The sequence below is a fragment of the Aspergillus alliaceus genome (assembly GCF_009176365.1).
Source record: "Aspergillus alliaceus strain CBS 536.65 unplaced genomic scaffold BDW43scaffold_5, whole genome shotgun sequence".
NCBI classification, from domain to species: domain Eukaryota; kingdom Fungi; phylum Ascomycota; class Eurotiomycetes; order Eurotiales; family Aspergillaceae; genus Aspergillus; species Aspergillus alliaceus.
The window spans coordinates 26,397-47,464 of record NW_022474688.1 but is presented as its reverse complement, the minus strand read 5'-3'; the positions used below and the strand labels follow the sequence as shown (position 1 = coordinate 47,464).

The 21,068-nt window shown below is 47.4% G+C and overlaps 7 protein-coding genes and 1 non-coding gene across 8 annotated transcripts; 4 read left to right on the top strand and 4 right to left on the bottom strand.

Annotated features, from left to right (window-relative positions):
* Positions 1 to 51: 51 nt before the first annotated feature.
* BDW43DRAFT_263463 (uncharacterized protein) lies at positions 52 to 427 on the bottom strand. The gene has a single exon (XM_032040554.1). The coding sequence runs from the start codon at positions 400 to 402 to the stop codon at positions 214 to 216; it is 189 nt and encodes a 62-aa protein (XP_031904305.1). The 5' UTR covers positions 403 to 427; the 3' UTR covers positions 52 to 213.
* A 1,323-nt stretch (positions 428 to 1,750) lies between these two features.
* BDW43DRAFT_263462 (YbhB/YbcL family Raf kinase inhibitor-like protein) lies at positions 1,751 to 3,044 on the bottom strand. Its single transcript, XM_032040553.1, has 3 exons — positions 2,957 to 3,044; positions 2,570 to 2,896; positions 1,751 to 2,516 (listed from the first exon to the last, which is right to left on the bottom strand). The coding sequence occupies exon 3, from the start codon at positions 2,514 to 2,516 to the stop codon at positions 1,902 to 1,904; it is 615 nt and encodes a 204-aa protein (XP_031904304.1). The 5' UTR covers positions 2,570 to 2,896; positions 2,957 to 3,044; the 3' UTR covers positions 1,751 to 1,901.
* Positions 2,972 to 4,436, top strand: BDW43DRAFT_178664 (sterol desaturase family protein). Its single transcript, XM_032038835.1, has one exon. It carries the CDS (start codon positions 3,314 to 3,316, stop codon positions 4,046 to 4,048), a length of 735 nt encoding a protein of 244 aa, XP_031904303.1. The 5' UTR covers positions 2,972 to 3,313; the 3' UTR covers positions 4,049 to 4,436.
* Positions 4,437 to 4,503: 67 nt separating this feature from the next.
* On the bottom strand, positions 4,504 to 4,575 carry BDW43DRAFT_t38. Its single transcript has one exon. It is a non-coding gene; the product is annotated as a tRNA-Glu (tRNA).
* Positions 4,576 to 6,870: 2,295 nt separating this feature from the next.
* On the top strand, positions 6,871 to 8,293 carry gel1 (1,3-beta-glucanosyltransferase gel1; the record flags this gene model as incomplete). Its single annotated transcript, XM_032044340.1, has 2 exons — positions 6,871 to 7,467; positions 7,529 to 8,293. The coding sequence occupies 2 exons, from the start codon at positions 6,871 to 6,873 to the stop codon at positions 8,291 to 8,293; spliced, it is 1,362 nt and encodes a 453-aa protein (XP_031904302.1).
* A 4,250-nt stretch (positions 8,294 to 12,543) lies between these two features.
* BDW43DRAFT_321840 (FAD-binding oxidoreductase) lies at positions 12,544 to 14,127 on the top strand (the record flags this gene model as incomplete). The annotated part of the gene is made up of 3 exons (XM_032049422.1): positions 12,544 to 12,681; positions 12,743 to 13,898; positions 13,985 to 14,127. The coding sequence occupies 3 exons, from the start codon at positions 12,544 to 12,546 to the stop codon at positions 14,125 to 14,127; spliced, it is 1,437 nt and encodes a 478-aa protein (XP_031904301.1).
* A 3,742-nt stretch (positions 14,128 to 17,869) lies between these two features.
* Positions 17,870 to 19,284, top strand: BDW43DRAFT_263452 (lactate/malate dehydrogenase family protein; the record flags this gene model as incomplete). Its single annotated transcript, XM_032040552.1, has 3 exons — positions 17,870 to 18,360; positions 18,431 to 18,660; positions 18,722 to 19,284. Coding segments are annotated over exons 1-3 (929 nt in total), but the record flags the coding sequence as incomplete, so codon positions are not given.
* Positions 19,285 to 19,451: 167 nt separating this feature from the next.
* On the bottom strand, positions 19,452 to 20,093 carry BDW43DRAFT_306985 (Pyruvate/Phosphoenolpyruvate kinase-like domain-containing protein; the record flags this gene model as incomplete). The annotated part of the gene is made up of 1 exon (XM_032046155.1): positions 19,452 to 20,093. The coding sequence occupies one exon, from the start codon at positions 20,091 to 20,093 to the stop codon at positions 19,452 to 19,454; it is 642 nt and encodes a 213-aa protein (XP_031904299.1).
* Between the last annotated feature and the right edge of the window lie 975 nt (positions 20,094 to 21,068).

Genomic DNA, 21,068 nt, shown 5'->3' with positions numbered 1-21,068 from the left:
TACGTCCTCCAAGTCGAAGTAGATAACTACCAAAAGCTCCATCGTTGAGAAAGGGGATGTGTGTCGATCCCGGAATGCAGCCCCAATCTCTAAAAGTGACTATTGACAACACCATTTTGATCGTCATTGACGGCGATAATTTTACCATGATTGTTTCCCCTGGTTCCTAGCTGTGACCTTGGGTACCGAAAAGTCAGTCGACGTTACATTCATTCATAGATCAATTGGGTAATGATTGAGACACCGAACCACCGGATCAGGATGCGAACGTCTAGGGTTGACTCCTCCGCATTCGGAAATCTGTGGCTGTGCCTTCCCAGGATTGGCTGCCTGAGGCGGCAACACCGCCAGACTCACTGAGCGACTACAAGGACAGAGTCCATACAGTACTGTACATATCATAATCACTAAGATAGGGCCATTAATAATGGAATCATAGCTCCTAATGATGTAAAGTATGATTAAGGCCCACGGCCACGGGCGGTGTCTACCATCTAGATATATTTGCACCTCAAGTCATCCAACGAGTCATGATAGGGGACTAGAGCTATTATTAGCTCTTGGCGCGCCTCCCAGCCAAAGGCAATCGAGAACCAAATCGTGCGGATTTGAGCCGCAATAAACTGAATCTGGCCCATGGTTCTGGTCTCAACTCATAGGGATAAACTTCGCTCAAGATTTGAATCTGAATTGACGGATAAAGCGTTGCGTGGATATTCCTCAACGGGGCATCATAAGTGACAAAAAACGATACCGCTCGGAGCCTAGATTCCACTACCTATATAGTGTTAAGAAATCTATATATATTGAAAACAGACCCACGTAATAGCCATTGCCCGAATTGCCTTCTGAGTCTACCGAGAAATAAGAAGTGAAAAACAAAAAAGAAATATATTAATTGCCAGATCTGACGATAGCGCACGTTGCAGATCAGGAGGTTCCACCGACTGGCTTTTCTACGATGATGTTGAATGTCTGCCCCTTGTGTTGCCAATACTGAATAACACCGGTCTCGATGTCCACTTCGATACGATCCCCTATCGCAATATTAATAGATCTCCTTGCATATAGATTTTAAAACGATCCAAGGAGCACTCCCTCAACGGGGCTATGCCTGAGTGTTTGTCAATTCTGGAGTGTAGAATGAAGCCGGCAAGGCACAGAGAACCATAAGCCATATTTATATCCTCTCTGCCAAGCGATGAATGCCTACATCGATTTCCCAATCCCATTTTTATCCATTCCCTTTCGTTTGGACCATATATCTATCTCAAACAGAACGGGATGAAACATGAATTTGAAAGAACTGTGTTCCTGCGCCCTATTGCCCCGTCCTTTGTTCGCCCGGAATAGTACAACGATAACCAGGTCACTGCTATGTAAACCACAAAAGATAATCGAGCCTCCAAGACAACGCCCGGAAATCGATTATTCCATAGCGGGCGTCCTCAAGTCACCCAATTGGCCTGAGACGTACTACAGTCTTGACAACCGGATATCGCTATTTATACACAACCCTCCGCTACGCTTCGCTAAATACCGCCCACGTAAGAAACAATATGACTGCGGTTCATGATAGAGCTCAGCCCTAACTTTATCTCTCCATCTCAAAGAATTTTCGGAGTGTTTTATTGGGTGTCTAAATTCAGGACAACGTGGTGCCTGCTTGGATGACTCGTGATCTTCAACCTTATTCATGTATGTGTTGTACGTGCATGCAGCCATGCTGAAAGAAAGTATATTTAAAATTAAGGCAATAAATTCAATGCTGTCAACCGGAAACACTGATCGGCGCTAATGAATACATACATGGAACTTCGTCGGTTTCACTTGTCAGGGAAGAAAAGCATCCTGCATAAGGCAAACCATACAAATAGGATGCACTATAACCTTGTGCCCTGTCAATTCCTCTCCGCCACTCCATACCACTCACCCCATCCACTAACCTTGCCTTGGACCTCACGAGCAATCTCCTCAAACGTTGCCATAGCGCTAAGCTTATTTTGATCGATAGTGTGATTGAGCGCAATAAGCTCGAAGAAGTATCGATGGGGGCCGTGGCCTCGAGCTGGCCTCGGCGCTAGATAGACACCCCCTCCGCTGTTTGCCCCATATTTGAACCCGCCTCGGAGGCGATAAGGATCATTCTTGGCGTCCGCTTCAATGAAGTCGGACCGGTGGAGTCCGACGAGTACCGGGGGGATACCGTAATAGAGTCCATGGATAACCGGTTCAGTCAAAGGTGCATCGGGGTCTTCGCACACCAGGACGTATTCCTGGGTGTCTGAGGTGGTGATAGGCCATCTTAGCTCCGGGAAATATCCACCACCGTCGTATGCGTGCGCGGTCTGCATGCGTGAGCCTGAGCCGCCGATTTCAGGGCAGTCAATGAAGAACGTGGGGTAGGGATAAGCGGCGAATGCTGGACCTCTGGTGAAGAGCTTGCTTTCCTGCCCTTTGACCCCGGTGAGGAGCAGAGAAAGGAGGTAGCTGATGCCGAATTTGATGTAATGCATCTAGCCACGGTTAGAGTGTCTGCGAAGTCTGCTATGTGAGTTGTTCGGCTTACCTTAGCAGATGGAGGTTATGATGCTATTTAACCTGATAGGCTGGAGAAAACTGGGGACAGTTGGAAGATGATACTGTGGGGATCCTTTGCTGGAAGACAACAGGTCTATGTATAAGCAAGACACTTTAAGTCTGTGGCAGAAGTGCCTCAAGGAAAGTACCATCATGTCACATCCATTCCAGCAACAGTGCGCTTCTGATGTTGAAGCCGCAGCTTCCTATTCTTGCTCTGTTCTGATCTCAGTTCTTAGACTTTGGGCACTCACGAGACACCAGGCCCTCTACACCTGCCCGTTTATCCCCATGGCTTCCTCCGGCGGAGTACGTACTGTTTCCAGGAAACATGTCAGTGAGGTGATCACAAGCTTAAGACTCCTTGAACGCTGACATTAGCTAGCTCACTAGGGCCGACTCTAATCGTATCCATTAGTCAATGTTTTGTCAATTGCAACACTAATCTAATTCGTGGCTCGACATTGGCCAACTAGACCGTTAGAAACCCTTCGGATTTTGCGGGGTGACAGAACTTATTCTATCCCCAGACCGTGTAAACGAACGGCACATGCCGAGGTAACCTTATACCAACTCCACATCTGCCCATATGATGTTGCATCTAAACGGGAGACTTATCAAGTTCCCATTAAATGGCAAAAACCATACCTTATAAGATGCAATAACAACGCCAATATATACCCATCCTTCTAAAACTGCAACCCCTAGCCAGTCCCCATATAACCAATCCACCATGGAAACCCTCTGGGCCACCATCGTCGACACCTACTCCCCTCAAGCCATAGAATTCACCGGCACCCTAGCGGTCCAAATCCTCGCCTTCTGGCTCCCGTCTCTCATCTACCTCTCCCTAGACCTCCTCGCTCCCCAATTCTCCAATCGCCACAAACTCCAACCGGCCCCCAAACAACCAACCCGCAAAGACATCCAATACTGCTTCCAAGTCGTCGCCCGTAACCAAGTCATAACCTCCGCCCTCCACATCCTCCAACTCAGCCTCCTCAAAAACCCCTCCTACAAAATATCCCCCACCCTCCCCACTCTCGGGACCCTAACGCGCGACTTCGCAATCAGCCTCCTCGCGCGCGAAGCCCTCTTCTACTACGGCCACCGTTTCCTCCACCAACCCGCCCTCTACGCCCGCATCCACAAACAACACCACAAATTCACCGCACCCATTGCCCTCGCCGCACAATTCGCCCACCCCATCGAACAGATCTTCGCCAACGCGCTGCCGATCACTCTGCCGCCGCAGCTGCTAGGGAGTCATATTCTGACGTTTTGGGCGTTTCTTAGCTATGAGTTGTTTGTGACGGCGACGGTGCATTCTGGATACGACTTTTTTGGGGGGAAGGCGAAGATGCATGATTTGCATCATGAGAAGTTTAATTTGAATTATGGGTCGATTGGGTTGTTGGATTGGGTGCATGGGACGGATAAGCTTGAGAGGAAAAAGAGGGTTGAGTGAGTTCCATGTTTTTGGGTATGGTCGTGGTAGTTTCGGGGGAAGTTGGGGTCTTAAGGCAGTGATGCGCTTGGGATGGATAGTTCAGGTGTAAGGTAGGAGGAGGATGGAAGATGATGGGATTGTGCTTAGTATGTTATATGTATGATGAGTGTCCAGGTGTGTATGCCTAGTACATCGGGTAATTGATTTGTATATGTATCTTAGCGGAGGTGTAACGACTAGATATAACAGGAGGCTATGGGCAGAAAAGCGCAGTCTGTAGGGGAAGCAAAAAAGCCGAAAAAACAAGAGGAGAAAAGGAGAGAGAGCCCAGAAAATAAAACTAAAGCATTGAAGAAAAGTATCAAGGTGAAAAGAAGACAGAACTAAAGTTGTTGGCTGAACTAAAGTTGTTGGCTGTGGTGGGCAGACTGTTTGAAAAAGAAGAAACCACTTTAATCGTGGTGAAAAAGAAATTCCGTTGCGGGGAATCGAACCCCGATCTCCTGTGTGAAAGACAGGTATGATAGCCGTTACACTACAACGGATGTTGCTGACAGTACTTCTTATTTCTGACCTTATAACGCAAATTAAGATGCTAGGATCAAAAACTCCCTCTAATCAAAGAACCTAGCAATATCGTTCCAACCCTCACATTAGCGTCTCTGCATATCTAACCGAAGAAAAGTCCAGACCAGCCCCAACCACGCGATGTACGTGAAACCCCACTACGGTCGCGCAAGTTTCCAAGCCACGATTCTGGACTGCGGGATTCCCGTTTCTTGTTAACGGGATGGAAATTGAAATAAACAATCTTGTAGATGGGGGGCTATTTATTGGGATCATCGATATGTTGGACCCTTGGTTTTCTTATTTGTTATTAGATATCTAGTGAAAGGCTTGTTTTGACTCGTTGTGGGCACAGGAATCATTGGACAGGGGCTGGGATTATATATAGTGCTGGGGGCCAAAAGCGGCGTGAGTTTTTTTTTTGACTGAAGACTGCAGGATGTCTCCTACTTTATACCAACAAATCTTATTCTTTCATCACAGTGCCTGGCGACTGTAAAGGAAGAAAGAAAAATCCAAGATTTTTGCAAAGCAATGTGAAACATACCTCGTAAGAAAGCAATGTTTGGGGAGCCATCGGGTAAAGTTCCGCATTTATTTGTTTTGCATCCCCACGCAGAAAAGTGGCTCGAGAAAGGCCGGTCATTTGCCACCGGAGCCGGGACCCCTTCCATGGACCATGGGCGGGACCTATTTTTGGTGTGTATTTGGACCAGGTTCCCATTGGAGAGATGTTGTGGGAAAATATTTATGACGGTGGTCATGGCTTTTTAGATTAAGCAATTTCCGTCCCATTTTTCATTCTAGACAGTCTTGCGATGGTTGATGCATTGGGCATACCTTGGTAACGAGAGATAGTGTATCAGACAGGGCAAACAATTTCTCTGCTTGTGTGTGTGCTGGCATGTCTCAGATGAATCCATATGAAAACTCTCCTACTATTAATAGTCGGAGGGGTAAAAAGCGTCCGCGCTGAGAGTCGATATGACGCCACAACACATTCGGTTACTAGGCCATACATCGTCGAGAGAGAGACCTTGTTCATTGAGAGGGATGAAGGATTGAGAATGCGAGAATGGTTGGTTAAATACAGTAGGGCATATAAAAGGAGGGATATGTTATGTTCCCCCTATTTACCACCGTCATTATGAGAAATGGTGTGACAATCCTCCGGTCGAGTGAAGGGATCTTCAAGGTTGCAAACCTTGGACGGGAAGGGACTATTGGTGGATTGACTCTCTCCCTCTCTCTTTTTTTCCCACTTGTTAGAGTTTAGTGTGACTTGAGAGTAGACATCAAAACTTGTAAAAAAAAAAGTCTTGTTAGGCGTTCGGGATAGGTGAGACTCCCAGAAAGAGGCAATTGATGTGCTTGGATTTTTTATGTCTTTCCCGCAGTTTTATCAAGGGAAAAAAAATTGATTCATATCACAATTGATTTGTTTTGAAGGGAATGCTCAGCCAACAAGAGACTAGGGTCTCAGGGATTTGGACGGGTCCAGACCCACCACGTCCAAACATTCTCCACCGCGGCTTCACTTCATTCTTCGTTCCTGTATTTCCCTTCCTTATTTGTCCTGCCCTTCTTTCCAGTGAATCCACTTCCTTTCCTCCCGCCGTTAATGATTGATTGAACCGGGGCAAGTTCCTCGCTAGTGGGAGATTTACAGCCATTGAGAGACATGGATGGGTGGCGCCTCCGCGGCACCCTTCGTCCCTGGGCCGATCTCTCCCCATTCCCTGCACAGTAGATGATCTGGTTTGCTGCCTGGGAGCATTAATCTCAAGGGTTTCAGGGTGGATGACGAATGCTTCTAGCATTAGCGGCGGTGTATCCATGTCGGCCTGTATGTAATGTACCGTTGCCAGTGCTATCCTTATCCCTTTACGGCAGGTATGCAAGTGAAAATACCGGTAAACAGTCGTTTTCCCATAATACTGGCAGCTGTCGGCCTTCAGTCTCAGGGATGCGGACTCTGGAACTCTGGTTGGCCTTTAAGGGCGTGCCACAACCCCTTCCCGGCCATTCCTTTTCTTCTGTTTCTGCATCCCCTTCCGTCTTTCCTTCTTTTCTTCTTACTTATCATCCCAGTCACTCGTTCAGACGCCCACATTCAGTACATTCTCCATCTGGATTTCTTATTCTATCTGTAATCGCCTCCATCTCATAGGTTACAGTTTTTTTTGGTGCTATATCAGACTCCCAGCTAGACGGGTCTCGCCATTCTTTTCGGACCGTCGTATCAACTGCAATCGTTATACATATATTTCATCATGAAGGGTTCCGCCGTAGCGACAACGCTCACCTTGGGTGCGTCCGTCGCGCTTGCCGCTCCCTCCATCCAGGCGCGTGACGATATCACCGCGGTCACTGTGAAGGGAAATGCCTTCTGGAAGGGTGACGAGCGTTTTTACATGCGTGGTGTCGACTACCAGCCCGGTGGCTCCTCCAACCTGGCCGACCCCATCTCTGATGCCGAGGGCTGCAAGCGCGACATCGAGAAGTTCAAGGACCTCGGCCTGAACACCATCCGCGTCTACTCGGTGGATAACTCGAAGGACCATGACGAGTGTATGAATGCCCTGGCGGATGCTGGCATCTACCTGGTGCTCGATGTCAACACTCCCAAGTACTCCCTCAACCGTGCTAGCCCCAAGATCTCCTACAATGAGGCGTATCTTCAGTATATCTTCGCTACTGTCGATGCCTTTGCCAAGTACAAGAACACTCTGGCTTTCTTCTCCGGTAACGAGGTTATTAATGATGGCCCCTCGTCCAAGGCCGCTCCCTACGTCAAGGCTGTCACCCGTGATCTCCGCCAGTACATTCGCAGCCGTAACTACCGTGAGATCCCTGTTGGATACTCTGCTGTAAGTGGTTTCGATACCTCCCCAAAGCAATACGCTGGATACTAATGGAATGTGTGAACAGGCCGACATCGACACCAACCGTCTGCAGATGGCTCAGTTCATGAACTGCGGTAGTGATGACGAGCGCAGTGACTTCTTCGCTTTCAACGACTATTCCTGGTGTGACCCTTCCTCTTTCAAGACTTCCGGCTGGGACAAGAAGGTTGAGAACTTCACTGGCTATGGCCTTCCTCTTTTCCTTTCTGAGTACGGTTGCAACACCAACAAACGTCAGTTCCAGGAAGTCGGATCCCTGTACAGCGAGGACATGACTGGTGTCTATTCCGGTGGTCTGGTCTACGAGTACTCCCAGGAGCCCAGCAAATACGGCCTCGTTGAGATTAACGATGGCAAGGTTAAGACTCTCGCTGACTACGACGCCCTGAAGTCGGCCTTCGACAAGACCAGCAACCCCAAGGGCGATGGTGGCTACAACAAGACCGGTGGTCCCAATCCCTGCCCCGCCAAGGATTCCCCCAACTGGGATGTTGACAGCGATGCTCTTCCTGCCATTCCCGAGGGTGCTAAGAAGTTCATGAAGGACGGTGCTGGCAAGGCTGAGGGTTTCTCTGGCAAGGGTAGCATGAGCGGTGGTGGTAGCACTTCCACTGGCACTGCCGAGCCCGGTTCTGGCTCTGCCTCTGGCAGCAGCTCCAGTGGATCCTCCTCTAGCACATCAGCATCTGCTGGTGTCATGAACATCCCCAACATTTCCCTGGCTCCTATTGTCGTCAGCATGGTGACTATCATGTCTACTTTCGTAGGCGCTGGTCTCATTCTTGTTTAATCCATCAGTTGATGTAGTCAACTTGAGTAGTATTTTTTTTTTCTTCGTTTCATGATCTTCCTTCGATGTCATATGTTTCTGTCGGTATCCAAACGGATAATTTGAGGTGTATATCCAAATTGACAAAAATTGTCTTTGGCGTTAACTTGGAATGGGACGCCGACCGGAGGCTGTGACTTTGTACAGTTTGTGGCACACCATTAGCCAGTTTTCAATGTGTCAGTATAGAGCAATAATTGAACGATCTATATCCCCTTCAAACCAAACCATTGTAATGTTATAGTATCCGTCAGCGTGGGTGACTGCGGTCTTCAAGTTGTTCAAGAAGTCCTACTAGCAGGACTTTTACCTACGTCCACTCTTAACTACTAGCGTTCCCGCGGTGATGCGCTTATCGCTGTATAGAGCTTAGCGCTCCCGCTTCTTCACTGTCGGCTTTATACATCATTTTAATAAAGCATGCGTAGTACCTTATATTTTTCTCATTAAGTAAAGCCAAGAACCAGCTACCTTGAGGATGATATGCCAGCTCGCAGGTAAACACCTCGAGCGGCGGTGATTCTTGATGCACTAGGCGTTGGCTGCTACACGTTCGAGTCATTTTCAACTCCCTCAAACCCTCCTGCATTCCCCAGACGCCCCTGATCTACGTGGATATCACTTTCACGGCTCTCTCCAGACTATTTAATATGCGTTGAATGTACTGACTGACTACATTGTACTGTAATGTCTGTTGGCTCTCATCCGTTAAAATTGGTTACCAAACCGTCTTTTTCTTTATATGCGTTGACCAGTAAATATGAAAAGGGGTAGCCTTGTAGCCTCGACCCCACTCTCTGGCATCTAAAATCAACCTAAATCTCCCTTGAAGTTCGTTTCAAATATACTCAACGCTTAGTTTGCCAATTAGGTCGTCCATGACGTTCGCTATGGCAGACTCAACCATATGCATTTCTCGTCAAGAGCGTGGTAGACGGTGGGGTAGATATCGTCAACGGGGTGGTCGACGAGGTGATAGTGCGCAGAGATCTAACTTGCGTCAGGATCATAGGCCCATGGCTGAAGGGCATGGTCAGGAACGCATAGCTGGAGTCCTTAAGAATGCCCCTCCTAAGAGTGCAGAGGGCGGGCAAATTGCCAGAGGGAATCATCATCTGAGGAGACGCGGCCGCCAGGCGATATCGTGTGAAGGTGGGGGATACTAAGGGATTGACCCGTGAATATGAAATTGATAAATATGGTTTCATCGTACAAACGGATGTGGCCACCACTACTAACCGTTGGACTGTTCCGACAGCAAATTACCACGGGCTTTTCTTATCGTCACATACTCACTGGCTTGTCATATCAGAACCTACCACCCTACCACCAGGTCAAATGCGGGATGTCCTGGAGGACACTCGGCCTGAATTAGCTCGCTCCGAGTTGTCACGCGCTGAGGTCATCCCGTAGCTGGGCTACAGACGCAGGCTGGCCAGAGTACGGTAGATTGTTGAAGCAGACTTTGCTACCACCTACAGTGTGACCCGGCTAATGTTCGACGACCCTCACTGAGTGTTATTCCTTCGTTTGGTATCTTATATCTCGCCGAAGGAGGTGCAGCGGCCACTCATTCTGGAAAGGGACGTGGGAACGATATTTAACGTTGTGTGTGGCCCACACGGGGCTAAGGGAATGGGACTCTTTCGAAGAGTGGTAAGCTCTCTGTCTGATCCCCACGGGGAAAAAGCAGATACTGAAGAGAAAAAAGGAAACGAACTACGAGAAGGTGCTGCTACATGTCACAAAGGCAATTCTGAGTATTTTGTCACTCGTCTAGGAGGCGACATTTAAGTCAGAGTTGAAAGATATGGCGAAGGAGCCCTAGAGTTGTTCACCTCTTGCCAATTTTGACCCAAGCTCAAGTAGTCACTCTTTATGTGCTGCTGGTGAAAATATGCTCTTAATATTGAGCATATTTGGAACTGGTGATGGAATTGCTGCCTCTGCAATGAAGGCACAGTCGGGCCCATTATTGGAGAACATGCAGCAACCTAAAATTGACCACCCTGGAGAGCTTTCATAGTTCGGTCCCCGCCATGATAACGACCACGCATCAATCGTTAGCATCCGAATTCTGCCGACTTTGTCCGGGATTTGGCACAGCAAACGCACTGACTCTCAACTCGAGGAACTTTTTACGATCTAGATGCACCCTACGAAAAGGGAGTTGGTCGGCTGCTTGACACCAATTTTTGCTTCATCCTGCGAGACGCAGTCCGTGCGATCCTTGAACACTGGGAGATACTTGTACACCGCACGAGATGGCAAGACAAGAGAAAAATATTACGCACTAGTAGCCCAACCCCGGACCGGACCTACCATAACACCCAAATCCGATGAGTGAAGCCTGAGCGTGTCAAGGGAATGGAATTGAGTTAGAATTTGACCAATTGTTCGGGTTAAGGAACGCGACTCAGTGGAGAAGAAAACTTTACTAGAAGGTGTCTGGTGCGCTGAATCCATGCGGAGCTTTATTGACCCTCATCGACGATGAGGTGGCCAACGCTGTCACCGTGGTCTTTCTGCAGGTCTCCAAAACGAATATTGACCCGGTGGTAAACGACAGCACTATGGACAAGGTCCAGGACCTGGTATGTGATGCCAAACGGACCATGATCACACTTCAGCTCACCAGTTCTCCTTCTCGAGGGGATGTGAACGAGGTCATCTCATTAGCTCGCAACCATCCCTTCGCAGACTGACCAATCATACTTGTCGAGTTTACTGCCCTGCCGTATAACATGTTTTAGTGCATCCTACGATCTTTAAAGGCCCTCCATGCTGATCCCCGGTCCCGGCCACTTAGCTGGTGGCTAGCTCCGCAAGAGAAATACGATGTAGAAACCAGCACCGCGTTCGGGTATAGGTCTTTCCCTGTCGAATCATCAATCTATCTTGGAAATGTCGCACTGGACCTTTCATCGCCCCCATTGGCAGTCGTGATGCAAAATAGGGGTAACATAGTCACACCACCGAGGTTCTCTGTTGACCGCGATTTCACTACCATGGTTGAAGAATTATTTACAAGGATAACTCTGGATAGGGCCCAGGTGTGGGCAATGATTTACGCATTCAAAGAACTACATAGCACTCATTGAAGGTCCTCCAGGGACGGAAAATGGTACGTAGGCATTTAGAACGCAAAGTGCTTGCTAGCCAACAAAGACTCCCTACGTCTAGGACCAATTCTCTGTGTCAGTATCTGCTACATCCGTTACATATCTTCAATGAAAAGGGGCTAATAGATAACCATAAAACAGGTGTTACTAACCACGCACTCGATCAATTCTTCAGGGGCTTCTGGATACAAGGATCTCCTAAATTGTGCGTATTGGATCTCGCAGTGCCTCCCCGGCGCTCGGGTCTCTCTCACTTGAAAATTATAAGAAGCAGAATAGGATTCCTCGCCTCGCAGGCCATGGGAGATTTATCAGCGCATCACAAAAGAGGCTGGATGACATAGATGTCCAAATGGACGACTTCTGCAAGCGACTCGAAGGTGGGCCTTTTGACATCGTGGAGCCCTATCTAAGACGGCAGTTTCCAATTATTAGTTTTGCAAACTGCTATGCCCTTACACCTGAGTTCTAGATAAAGTTTAAGATAAGTAAATATTAATAAGGCCTTAAAGGAAAGCTTATATTAAGATATAATAATATAGGATTGATTACTATAGACGCCACTCCAGCCGGAGGATAATCGCTTCTTTTTCTAAATTGACTAGTATATAGTTAGTTAAAAATTAGAAATTGGTAAGACAGGTATCTTCTATCAGGAGAGAAAATGAAATGAGGTAATATAGCGCTGGGTAAAGAGAGACCCATGTTAAAATAAGTGAGCCAACCTCTGGGATTATATCAAGCCAAATAAGGCGAGAACCTTAAGGTTAGCTGCTATAAGAATAATCTAGGTTTACTTAGATCTGTATAAAACCGTTAAACATGCCGCCCGTACATACATTTGACCTAATTGTGATGTCAAGAGAGAATGGCCTTGAAAACTTTCGAGAACGCCTTTTCCATGGTAGCATCGGTCACGTTACAATCGTCCAGTCGCGCCTTTGCACACATATTCTCACCGTTACAAATCGAGTGTTGTCCTAACCATTACAAAATCATGCACTACTCTGGCAGTTCGCGAATACCCCTTGACCTTATATAACTAGTTCGACAACTTCGCGCAAAAGACCGTGACGGCTATTTATCAACATGCCTTTGCTGTCATACCCGCTGGCTCTTGAGCTCAAAAAGGAGCTGCAGGGGACCAACGCAGAAGTGATTACACCAGATAATGAAAATTACCCCGAAAGCATCAGCCGCTTCAGTGCTTCAAGTGAGAGAGATGCGGTATGTATCTGGCTGTATCTGGCTGTATCTGTTGTTTATCTAAATCCTGACGATATATGAGGGTGCCGTAATTCGAGTCACCTGCACAGATGAAGTCTCGAAAACTGTCAGCTTTGCCACTAAGCGTCACATCCCCTTTGTGGTACAGGGAGGGGGCTATAACACAAGCGGATCCTCTTCCACCTATGGGGGAATTGCTATCAGCATGTCTAAAATGTCCAAGATTATAGTTGACCAAGCATCAAAAACCATTGCTGTTCAAGGTGGCGCAACATGGCAAGATGTGGACAGGGTTGCTGATACCTTTGGACTTGCTGTTGTTGGGTGCACTATGAACAAAACCAGTGTTGGCGGTACGACCTTGGGAGGAGGGTATGGCTGGCTCACTGGAAGCTACGGGTTAATCATAGATAACCTGCTTAGTGTTAAAATGGTATTAGCCGACGGACGCGTGGTTACGGCGTCCACCACGGACAACACAGACCTGTTTTGGGCTGTTCGAGGTGCTGGGCAGAACTTTGGTGTGGCCACGGAGTTCGTCTTCAAGGCTTATCCACAAAAGAATCCGGTGTTTGGAGGACTACTCTACTTCACTGCCGACAGGCTAGCTAAGATTCTTGACTTTGCGAATCATTTCGAAGAGCGCGCAACCGGACACGAGGGCTTATTCTTCGGTTTCACTGCTCCGCCACTTATGCAAGCCACCGTCATCTTCGCAGTAGTCTTTTATAATGGCCCTCGCCCAGAGGCGGAAAGATTTTTCGCGCCGATCCTGTCGCAAGGGCCGGTATTGAATGACACCAGAATGATGCCGTATCCCGAAATCAACATGATGATGAACAAAGCTGCCGAATTTGGAGGACGCAAAAGGCTTGGTGGAACCAGTGTCACTCTTCCGCTGGATGTGAAATATATGGAAGAGTTATACAGGGATTTCGACAACATTATGAAGACGTTCCCTCTCGCTAGCGAGAGCATCGTCGTGTTCGAGTTGCTGCCCTATACCGAGCTCATCAAAGTACCTAATGATGCCACCGCTTTCGCGAATCGAGGCAGGTATTATAACGCAGGGTTGATTTTATGCTGGCATAATCCTGAACTGGATCCCAAGATGCGATCTTTGCACCAGGATATGGTGCAGAAAATTGGCGAGCGTGCGGGCATTGCTAAGAGCCCGGAGGCTAACCAAGGCGTTGGCGTATACGCGAACTATGCTGGTAAGTATCGCGCTGCAGAATAGCATCCCAGCAACCTCTTCGCCTTATTCGGTATATATTCATAAAGCTTACTATTTACTGTATAGGGCATGAGGCGAACGCTAGAGAGCTCTTCGGCGATAACCTTGCACGGCTGCAGAAGCTGAAAATGCAATATGATCCAGACAATGTGTTCAGGAAGTGGCACGACATGTTCCTGCATACAGAAACATATTCGAAAAAGTCTTGATAGGTAAATTCTAGTGGCTCGAGTACACATACAGAACTGGTTGTTGTGGGTTTACAAAACCATCATTTACTCCAAGCATCTCACGTTGCTCAACTAGGCTAACTTGCTTTACAGTATTGGAAGACGCTCAAGCCTGCAATTATTCTCCTAGGAGATAGAATTCAATCACGATGGTACTATGCATAGCTGACACCGATTTAATTTGGTAATCGTGGCTCTGTAGGTCGTGCAGATCTAGTATTCTATTTGAATTTCTTAGTGAGATTTCGTTTTTAGGCCTGCGGTAAACTGCAAGAGTTATGCCCACAGATGTATAAAAATCTGAAGGAAAGCAAGCTCAAGATTATAACCCGGTATAGTATAAATATAAAGCAATAATAGCACAGTACAGTGAAGTATGATCATTAAACCATATAACAAACCCCAACTTGTAGTTACTAAGAAAGATTCGTAAACACGAGGAGTCAACCCTGTTCAATTCGCCGTCTGTCTGAAGTCTTCGAAATTAAACAAAACGGCATTGAGCATAAATCCCCTTAAATTGTCGAATACTGGTTAGCACTTAGACGCTCGCCTGTTAGTCCAACCACGAATACTGTCCGAAAGAATCGACTTTTAGCTTCGAGGCTCTCCGAACAAGCTGTGATGCGTATTGGACTTATGTTGTCACGCAATGCCATGGCTGTCCCAGTGGTATCAATATTGGGAAAGACTATTTTAGGGTTCGTGCCGTTTCTCAGCCATTCGGTTGCTGTCAATTGCAGCAATTGATCTTGGCTTGACTGTTCCGGGCAGTTGCCATTTGTGTAGGGGGATTTGTGGCATGGCAACCGGTCTTACGACACGAATTTAAATCTTTTGAGTAAGTTTTCATTGGAAGGAGAGCTCGACGTACGTTTCTAGGAGCTTGAGGCATACATCTGAAAATCTGGAATGAGTGACCACGTCCCCTGCCACTCTGATGATAGCCTGGGCGGGCCGACCAGCGTAAATATATTGTTTTAGGACGACTGCACTCTTGTTAGGTTCTACCCTGCGGCTTTCAATTTCACCGCATAACTGCAAGCTCAGATAGACTACCCTGTCTTTAGTTGAATTTGTTTTTTTAGCCCATTGAAGGGTCACAGTACTCTCTAACAGTCGCCGTTCTAGTCTTACAATTCCCATAGTTTACGATCAGTGTTCTGGATGTCATGTCGCTAATAACAGGTGACATCCCCACTAGTAGTAATCTAAAGGATTTAAAAGAGGTTATAGATATTCTATAGCAAACGATTAGGGACGTCATCATATTATATCGGAAATATTTCCCAGACTTCCATGTTGGTCGGATCTACTTGCTACGACACAAAGAGTAAGAAAGCTCAATTTGTAGCGCCTTAGTGAACCTAATGGCTGAATCAAACACTACATATGTGTACCAACGTCTGCCTCTCTCACACACACATACACACACAGTCATTTAGACTGTTGTGTACGCTATCGCTGACCCCGACCCTAACCAAGTTACTCCTTCGTGGGCCGTCCTTGTTCTTCTACTTGCGAGTTCCTTGTCGCTGCGGCTTCTGCTGTAAGTTTGAGAGCCGCGGGAGCATCATCTTTTGACATGTAGAGCTCCATGAGCTGCGAGAGTGAGTAGGTTTAATACTAAACGCTTGATTGAGCTGTGCTATGCCTACCTGAAAATGAGGGGCAAAGGAGAATTGTGAGTAGTTAAGTAACGAGGTAAGTTCATTTCTGGTTGAAACTTGGTAGGTGCTATAGTGGTGTTGATACTTCGCCCCAAACGCCTGGACTAGGACGGCATGCTGCCATGGATGGATATCATTATATCCATTCTCCCACCCGTGAATGAATCGTCCAATAGTGTACCCATCATTGCAAATCACGACTCTAGCTCCCATTAGCGAAGTAAACGTATATAATCTTGGGAATTCGCGCTGACATGATAGGGTTTATATTTAGGCGTATTATGGTGCTGCCGTCTCCCACAAAAAGAATTACCCGCTGATCTCCAGTATCTCTGGCTGCCAATGCAGCTCCCAGGCATGCGCCTATGGAATAGCCGTAATACCCTTCGAAAATCTGGTTTCTTAGATCCCAAAGTTCGCAGTGCCTGTTTCAGTGAGGAGAATGTCTCCCTCCTGTAGCCAACTACCAAGTTCGGCCACAGTCATGAATGCATAATGGGGCCATTCGGCGACTCAACGTGCTGCTACCCACCCATTCTGCTGCTGAAAGACTTGGGCTCAGAGCGCATATTTAATTCACCCACCCTCTGTACGACCCTTTGTAGAACACCTTTCTTTCTCATTTGAGGGCATTGTGAATACCTCACTTGAACATGGTTGTTTGGTTGTATCCGAGAACCTGTTGTATTGAAGTCTGATTTCAGGGGCCCGATGCTCAAGGTCAAGTATACATTTCTACCCTCTCGGAAACGCCCGCATCGAAACCGCTGCCGGCATGTACAGCTCCAAAATTGGGTAGTGCCTCATCCATCGCGCCTTTGCCCATGGGGCGCAACGAATGTTGGCAATTCACTTCCTGAATTAACTCATGAACTACATCAAGAGCACTGTGACGGATTGCACCTGCACCAACCAGAATAACGGGATTTTTCGCCGCATGGACGTATTTCAGCACAACATCAACGACGTATTCCTCCTTCTCTGCTTCATTTGGGGGTCCATTCAGCTCAATTGGAAAGACGCTCCCCTTCAACCCTTTGCTGTACCATGTCGGTGGGTAAAGCGATGTACACAGGCCGGCTCTGGATCCAGCATTCACGTAGTGCATGGTCAATTAGTGTTGGGGCATCATGGGGGTCCGTGATCTTAGCTGTAGCTATGGCTAGGTTCGCGCTAATGTTGACCAAATCATCATAGTCACTATTCCCCAAAGTACGGAGGAGTAGCATCCCATCCCCCTGTGACGTAGCGCTTGGCTGGCTGACAAATGTGTACAGCTGGGACATGTTCTGAGTATGCCCCAGCAATAGCGTTCAGCGCCGAGAGTTCGCCCACACCAAATGTTGTAACCATCGCCGAAATTCCCTTGATCCGAGAATATGCATCGGCGGGATACTGTGTTATAATACAGGTGAACTGCGATTACATCGTGGATCGAAAGCAAAAGACCTACCTGCGTTTAATTCATTGCAGTTTCCAACCCTTTCAAGCCCAACTTTGGGGATATAGTCCGATCCCGTTAGGTTATACACTTGTGGTCTTTATCAGCATGATGTGGGAAAGTAAATGGGGTACAGAAGTGCCAGGCACTTCCTTGTATCGTTCGCACACCAGTTGATGCAATCGTGTAAACAAATGTTCTACAATATCTTTAGGGCGTTTCAATGCAGAAGTGCGAATATCAGACGCAATATCTAATGAAAATTCTTCGACAACTTCACCGTTCCACCAGCAATCGACCCCGAAAGGTGTACCGTACCAACGTTGCCAGGTATTGGCACGAATGATTGAAGGTGGTATATAACACTAATACTATTAGTACAGTTCCAAGAACGGTTCAAAGGAAAGAAGCGAAGTAGGAGGTTACGAAGATGATTGTTTGTGACAGGAAACGTTAGGCGGTTTGCGAGTCAGGTGAGTTGGGAACTGTTAACCCTTCTGGATCTATCATATGAGCCCTCAGAGTGGATCCAAATCCTGTCAGAACGCGCGCACCCAAGAATGGCCTGTCAAAACCCAAATACTTGGTTGTCGAAGTATAATAATGAGGTCAGCGGTCTAATATTTTGTTCGTGGGTGACTAGGTATATTCTGAAATACAAAGTTTAAATTGCTACAATCTAGTACGAGGTGGTCTGATACCACATCCGCCGAACTTACCGCGGAAAGGAGTGTGATTGATATATGACGATATTATTCAAACCTCCTATATGGGGCTATTGATGATCGCCTTGCTTTTCCCTGTGAGCTATATACCAAGCCTTTACACTGGTGATGGCGTCTTCAAATAACAACCCTCGTGTGGCAATTGTAGGCGTTGGCCAGGTCGGCGCCGCTGCCGCGTACGCGCTCATCCTAGGCCGTATCGCAAAGGAGTTGCTTCTGGTCGATGTTAACGCAGAGTTGAGAGATGCTCAGGTACAAGACCTCTTAGATGTGGCCTACAACAGCAACAGTGGCATAGGTGTGCGAGCAGCCACCTACCAAGACGTAGGTCAATGTGACATTGTGGTCATTACAGCTGGATCGAAGTCTTCTAGAGGTCAGTTGCTCCGGTTTGGAAAGCAATGACACTTACTGTGTTTAAAGGATAATTCTCATATCGTTATTAGGTGAAACCCCTGTCCAGCATATGTACAACAAGATTTCGATCATAAAGAGCATTGTCAATGAAGCAAGACCATTTAGATCAGATGCGATCATTCTCATTGCGGCTAACCCAGTAGACCTGCTCACATCCATCACTCAGGAGCTGTCTGGGCTCCCAGAATGTCAAGTTTTGGGCACGGGCACCTCCCTTGATTCGGTCCGACTTCGTGGCCTACTGGCAGAAACGACTGGGGTCCGTATAGAACCCCGCCTGCATCCTATGATCTTTACTGTGCTTACTAACCAATTCCCAGGTGGCAATTAGTTCGATCAGCGCTTATATCTTGGGTGTACACGGAGCCTCTCAGGCAGTCGCATGGTCCCATGTGACCATTGGTGGTATTCCCATCGAAGAATGGTGCCCCCAGAACACTATTAGCCACGCCGATGTTGCGAACGAATGCAAACGTAAATCACAGGTTATTGTACGAGCCAAGGGGGCAACACCGTTTGGAATTGGTTCCATAATCTCTAGCATTTGCTATTCTATCCTTTTGGATAAGCGCGATGTTTGGTCTGTAAGCCATTACCAGTCAGAATACGGCTGCTGTTTCAGCCTGCCTGTAGTCCTCGGTAGGGGCGGCGTCATAAAGTCTACTGATATACACTTGGATAGTGGAGAAGAGGGTGATATTGCCCAGGCAGTGCAGACATTGAAAGCTCTAATCGAGCGACTCAAACATGATTAGCGGGCGCGAACTGAACCCCAGGACGCCCGTGGATATATATATTTGCGCGACTGACGTGCCGGAGAGGGACATGAATTGTATATACTAATAGGAGTGAGTGGAGGACTGACCTAAAACTTACCTTTTCCTACTTGACTTGGCTCGCATTATGGTAAACAAACTTTGATGACAATCGAATGCTGTTCCTGAGAATAACTACTAGTAATGTATCTCTGTCATATCATCAATACAAAGTAGAGATAGAAACAGTGACAACAGCACGGATTACTTACTACATGAAATGCTTAACTCTGAATCATGTTCGCTTGCCCGCAATGACGTGTTTCTTAACTGCAAAGAAACTGTCGGGACTAACGGACATCGAATCGATTCCTGCGTTCACAAGGAACCGCGCAAATTCGGGATGATTGCTCGGCGCCTGGCCACATATGCCAATTTTGCAACCTTTCTGGCGGGCCACCTGAATAACCTCTTCTAGCATCCACTTGACTGCCCTGTCCTGTTCATTGAAAAGGTCGGCGAGATCCTCAGAATCACGATCAACACCGAGTGTGAGCTGGGTTAGGTCATTGGAGCCGATGGAAAAGCCGTCGAAGAATTCTGTAAATTCGGCGGCTAGTATGACATTGGACGGTATCTTGCACATAACGTAGACCTGAAGCCCGCTCACCCCCCGTCTAAGCCTATTCTCTACCCTGGTAGGTAACACCTTCTTCGCCTCATTGATTGTCCGACAAAACAGAATCATCACGATGGCGTTGGTGAAGCCCATCTTCTCCCGCTTGATCGCATGGCCCTCTAGAGCGAAGCCATCCTTGTAGCGGGCTGAGTAGTAGCGGGAGGCACCACGGAAGCCAAGCATTGGATTTTCCTCGTCTGGCTCGAATTCGCGGCCGCCAACGAGACGCGCATACTCATTTGCCTTGAAGTCACTCATGCGGATGATGGCGGGCTTGGGGTAAACCGCGGCACAGAGGAATGACAAGAGCGAACTTACCACCTAGTGTCGACTCCAAAAAATCTGACAAAAGCGTGTCTTGCGTGCGCATCCGGCTTTCCTTGGCATGTCATACTAAAAATGGCGATCCTGGCTTTTCTCTCCCTGAGATCATCGCCAATCCTAGAGTCATGTCCCATGTCTCAGAGCTCACAGTCTTCTCATAATCCCCCACATCTACTAGACGTACGCGGGGGCCTTCTGTCAACCTTAACCATCCCGTCAGGATAAATGTGGTTGTGAAGCACGTGTCCGGCACCGAAAGGTCTATGTCATGTTAGAATAACGCCGTGTGAGGGATAGTCTCAATTGCGGCTCGCCGTAAGCATTTTTGCGCCATTGAATCGGCCTGCTCATCCAACTCCTTTTCCTCCCAACCTGTAAATGTAGCCAATTCCCCCAACTCATCCTGTTAGCTGCTGTGGTTCTTGTTCTCTAGTACCAAAGGCACGGTATCAAGGTCTCCCCAGAGACGTGAACAAAGTGATGGACACTTCTTGACAACGGCCTCTGGTAAGGGAACAGCAATGATCTTTTCTTAATACCTCCGCTATAGTGTCGTAGGTGAGATATAAACTCCTCAGTTGCATAACAAGGGATGTAAGGACCATGAGAGGCGAAGCGATACGTGAAGTAGTAACTAACTGCGCGGCATTGCGAATTGTAACGATAACTTCACTCCCCGAACTATGAACAGCAAGATCTGACATTCCAGCATAAACGACCTGGAAGCCATGTCAGTGTTTCCGGGTAATAGTTAAGCAGTGGGGCGGCATACGTGTGATGGTTGTCCACACCAAGACTTTTCCTTCAGTCAGATTCTGAGGTATCCGACAATCGTTTTTCGTGCTTTGAAACATCTTGATTTACCGAATTTTCCATTATGGTTTGTGGTTGAAACCGGATTTAGTATAA

What these genes read in the sequence shown, in the direction of transcription:
- BDW43DRAFT_263463 (XM_032040554.1), bottom strand. Translation starts at nt 402, where the DNA reads ATGATATGTACAGTACTGTATGGACTCTGTCCTTGTAGTCGCTCAGTG.
- BDW43DRAFT_263462 (XM_032040553.1), bottom strand. Translation starts at nt 2,516, where the DNA reads ATGCATTACATCAAATTCGGCATCAGCTACCTCCTTTCTCTGCTCCTC.
- BDW43DRAFT_178664 (XM_032038835.1), top strand. Translation starts at nt 3,314, where the DNA reads ATGGAAACCCTCTGGGCCACCATCGTCGACACCTACTCCCCTCAAGCC.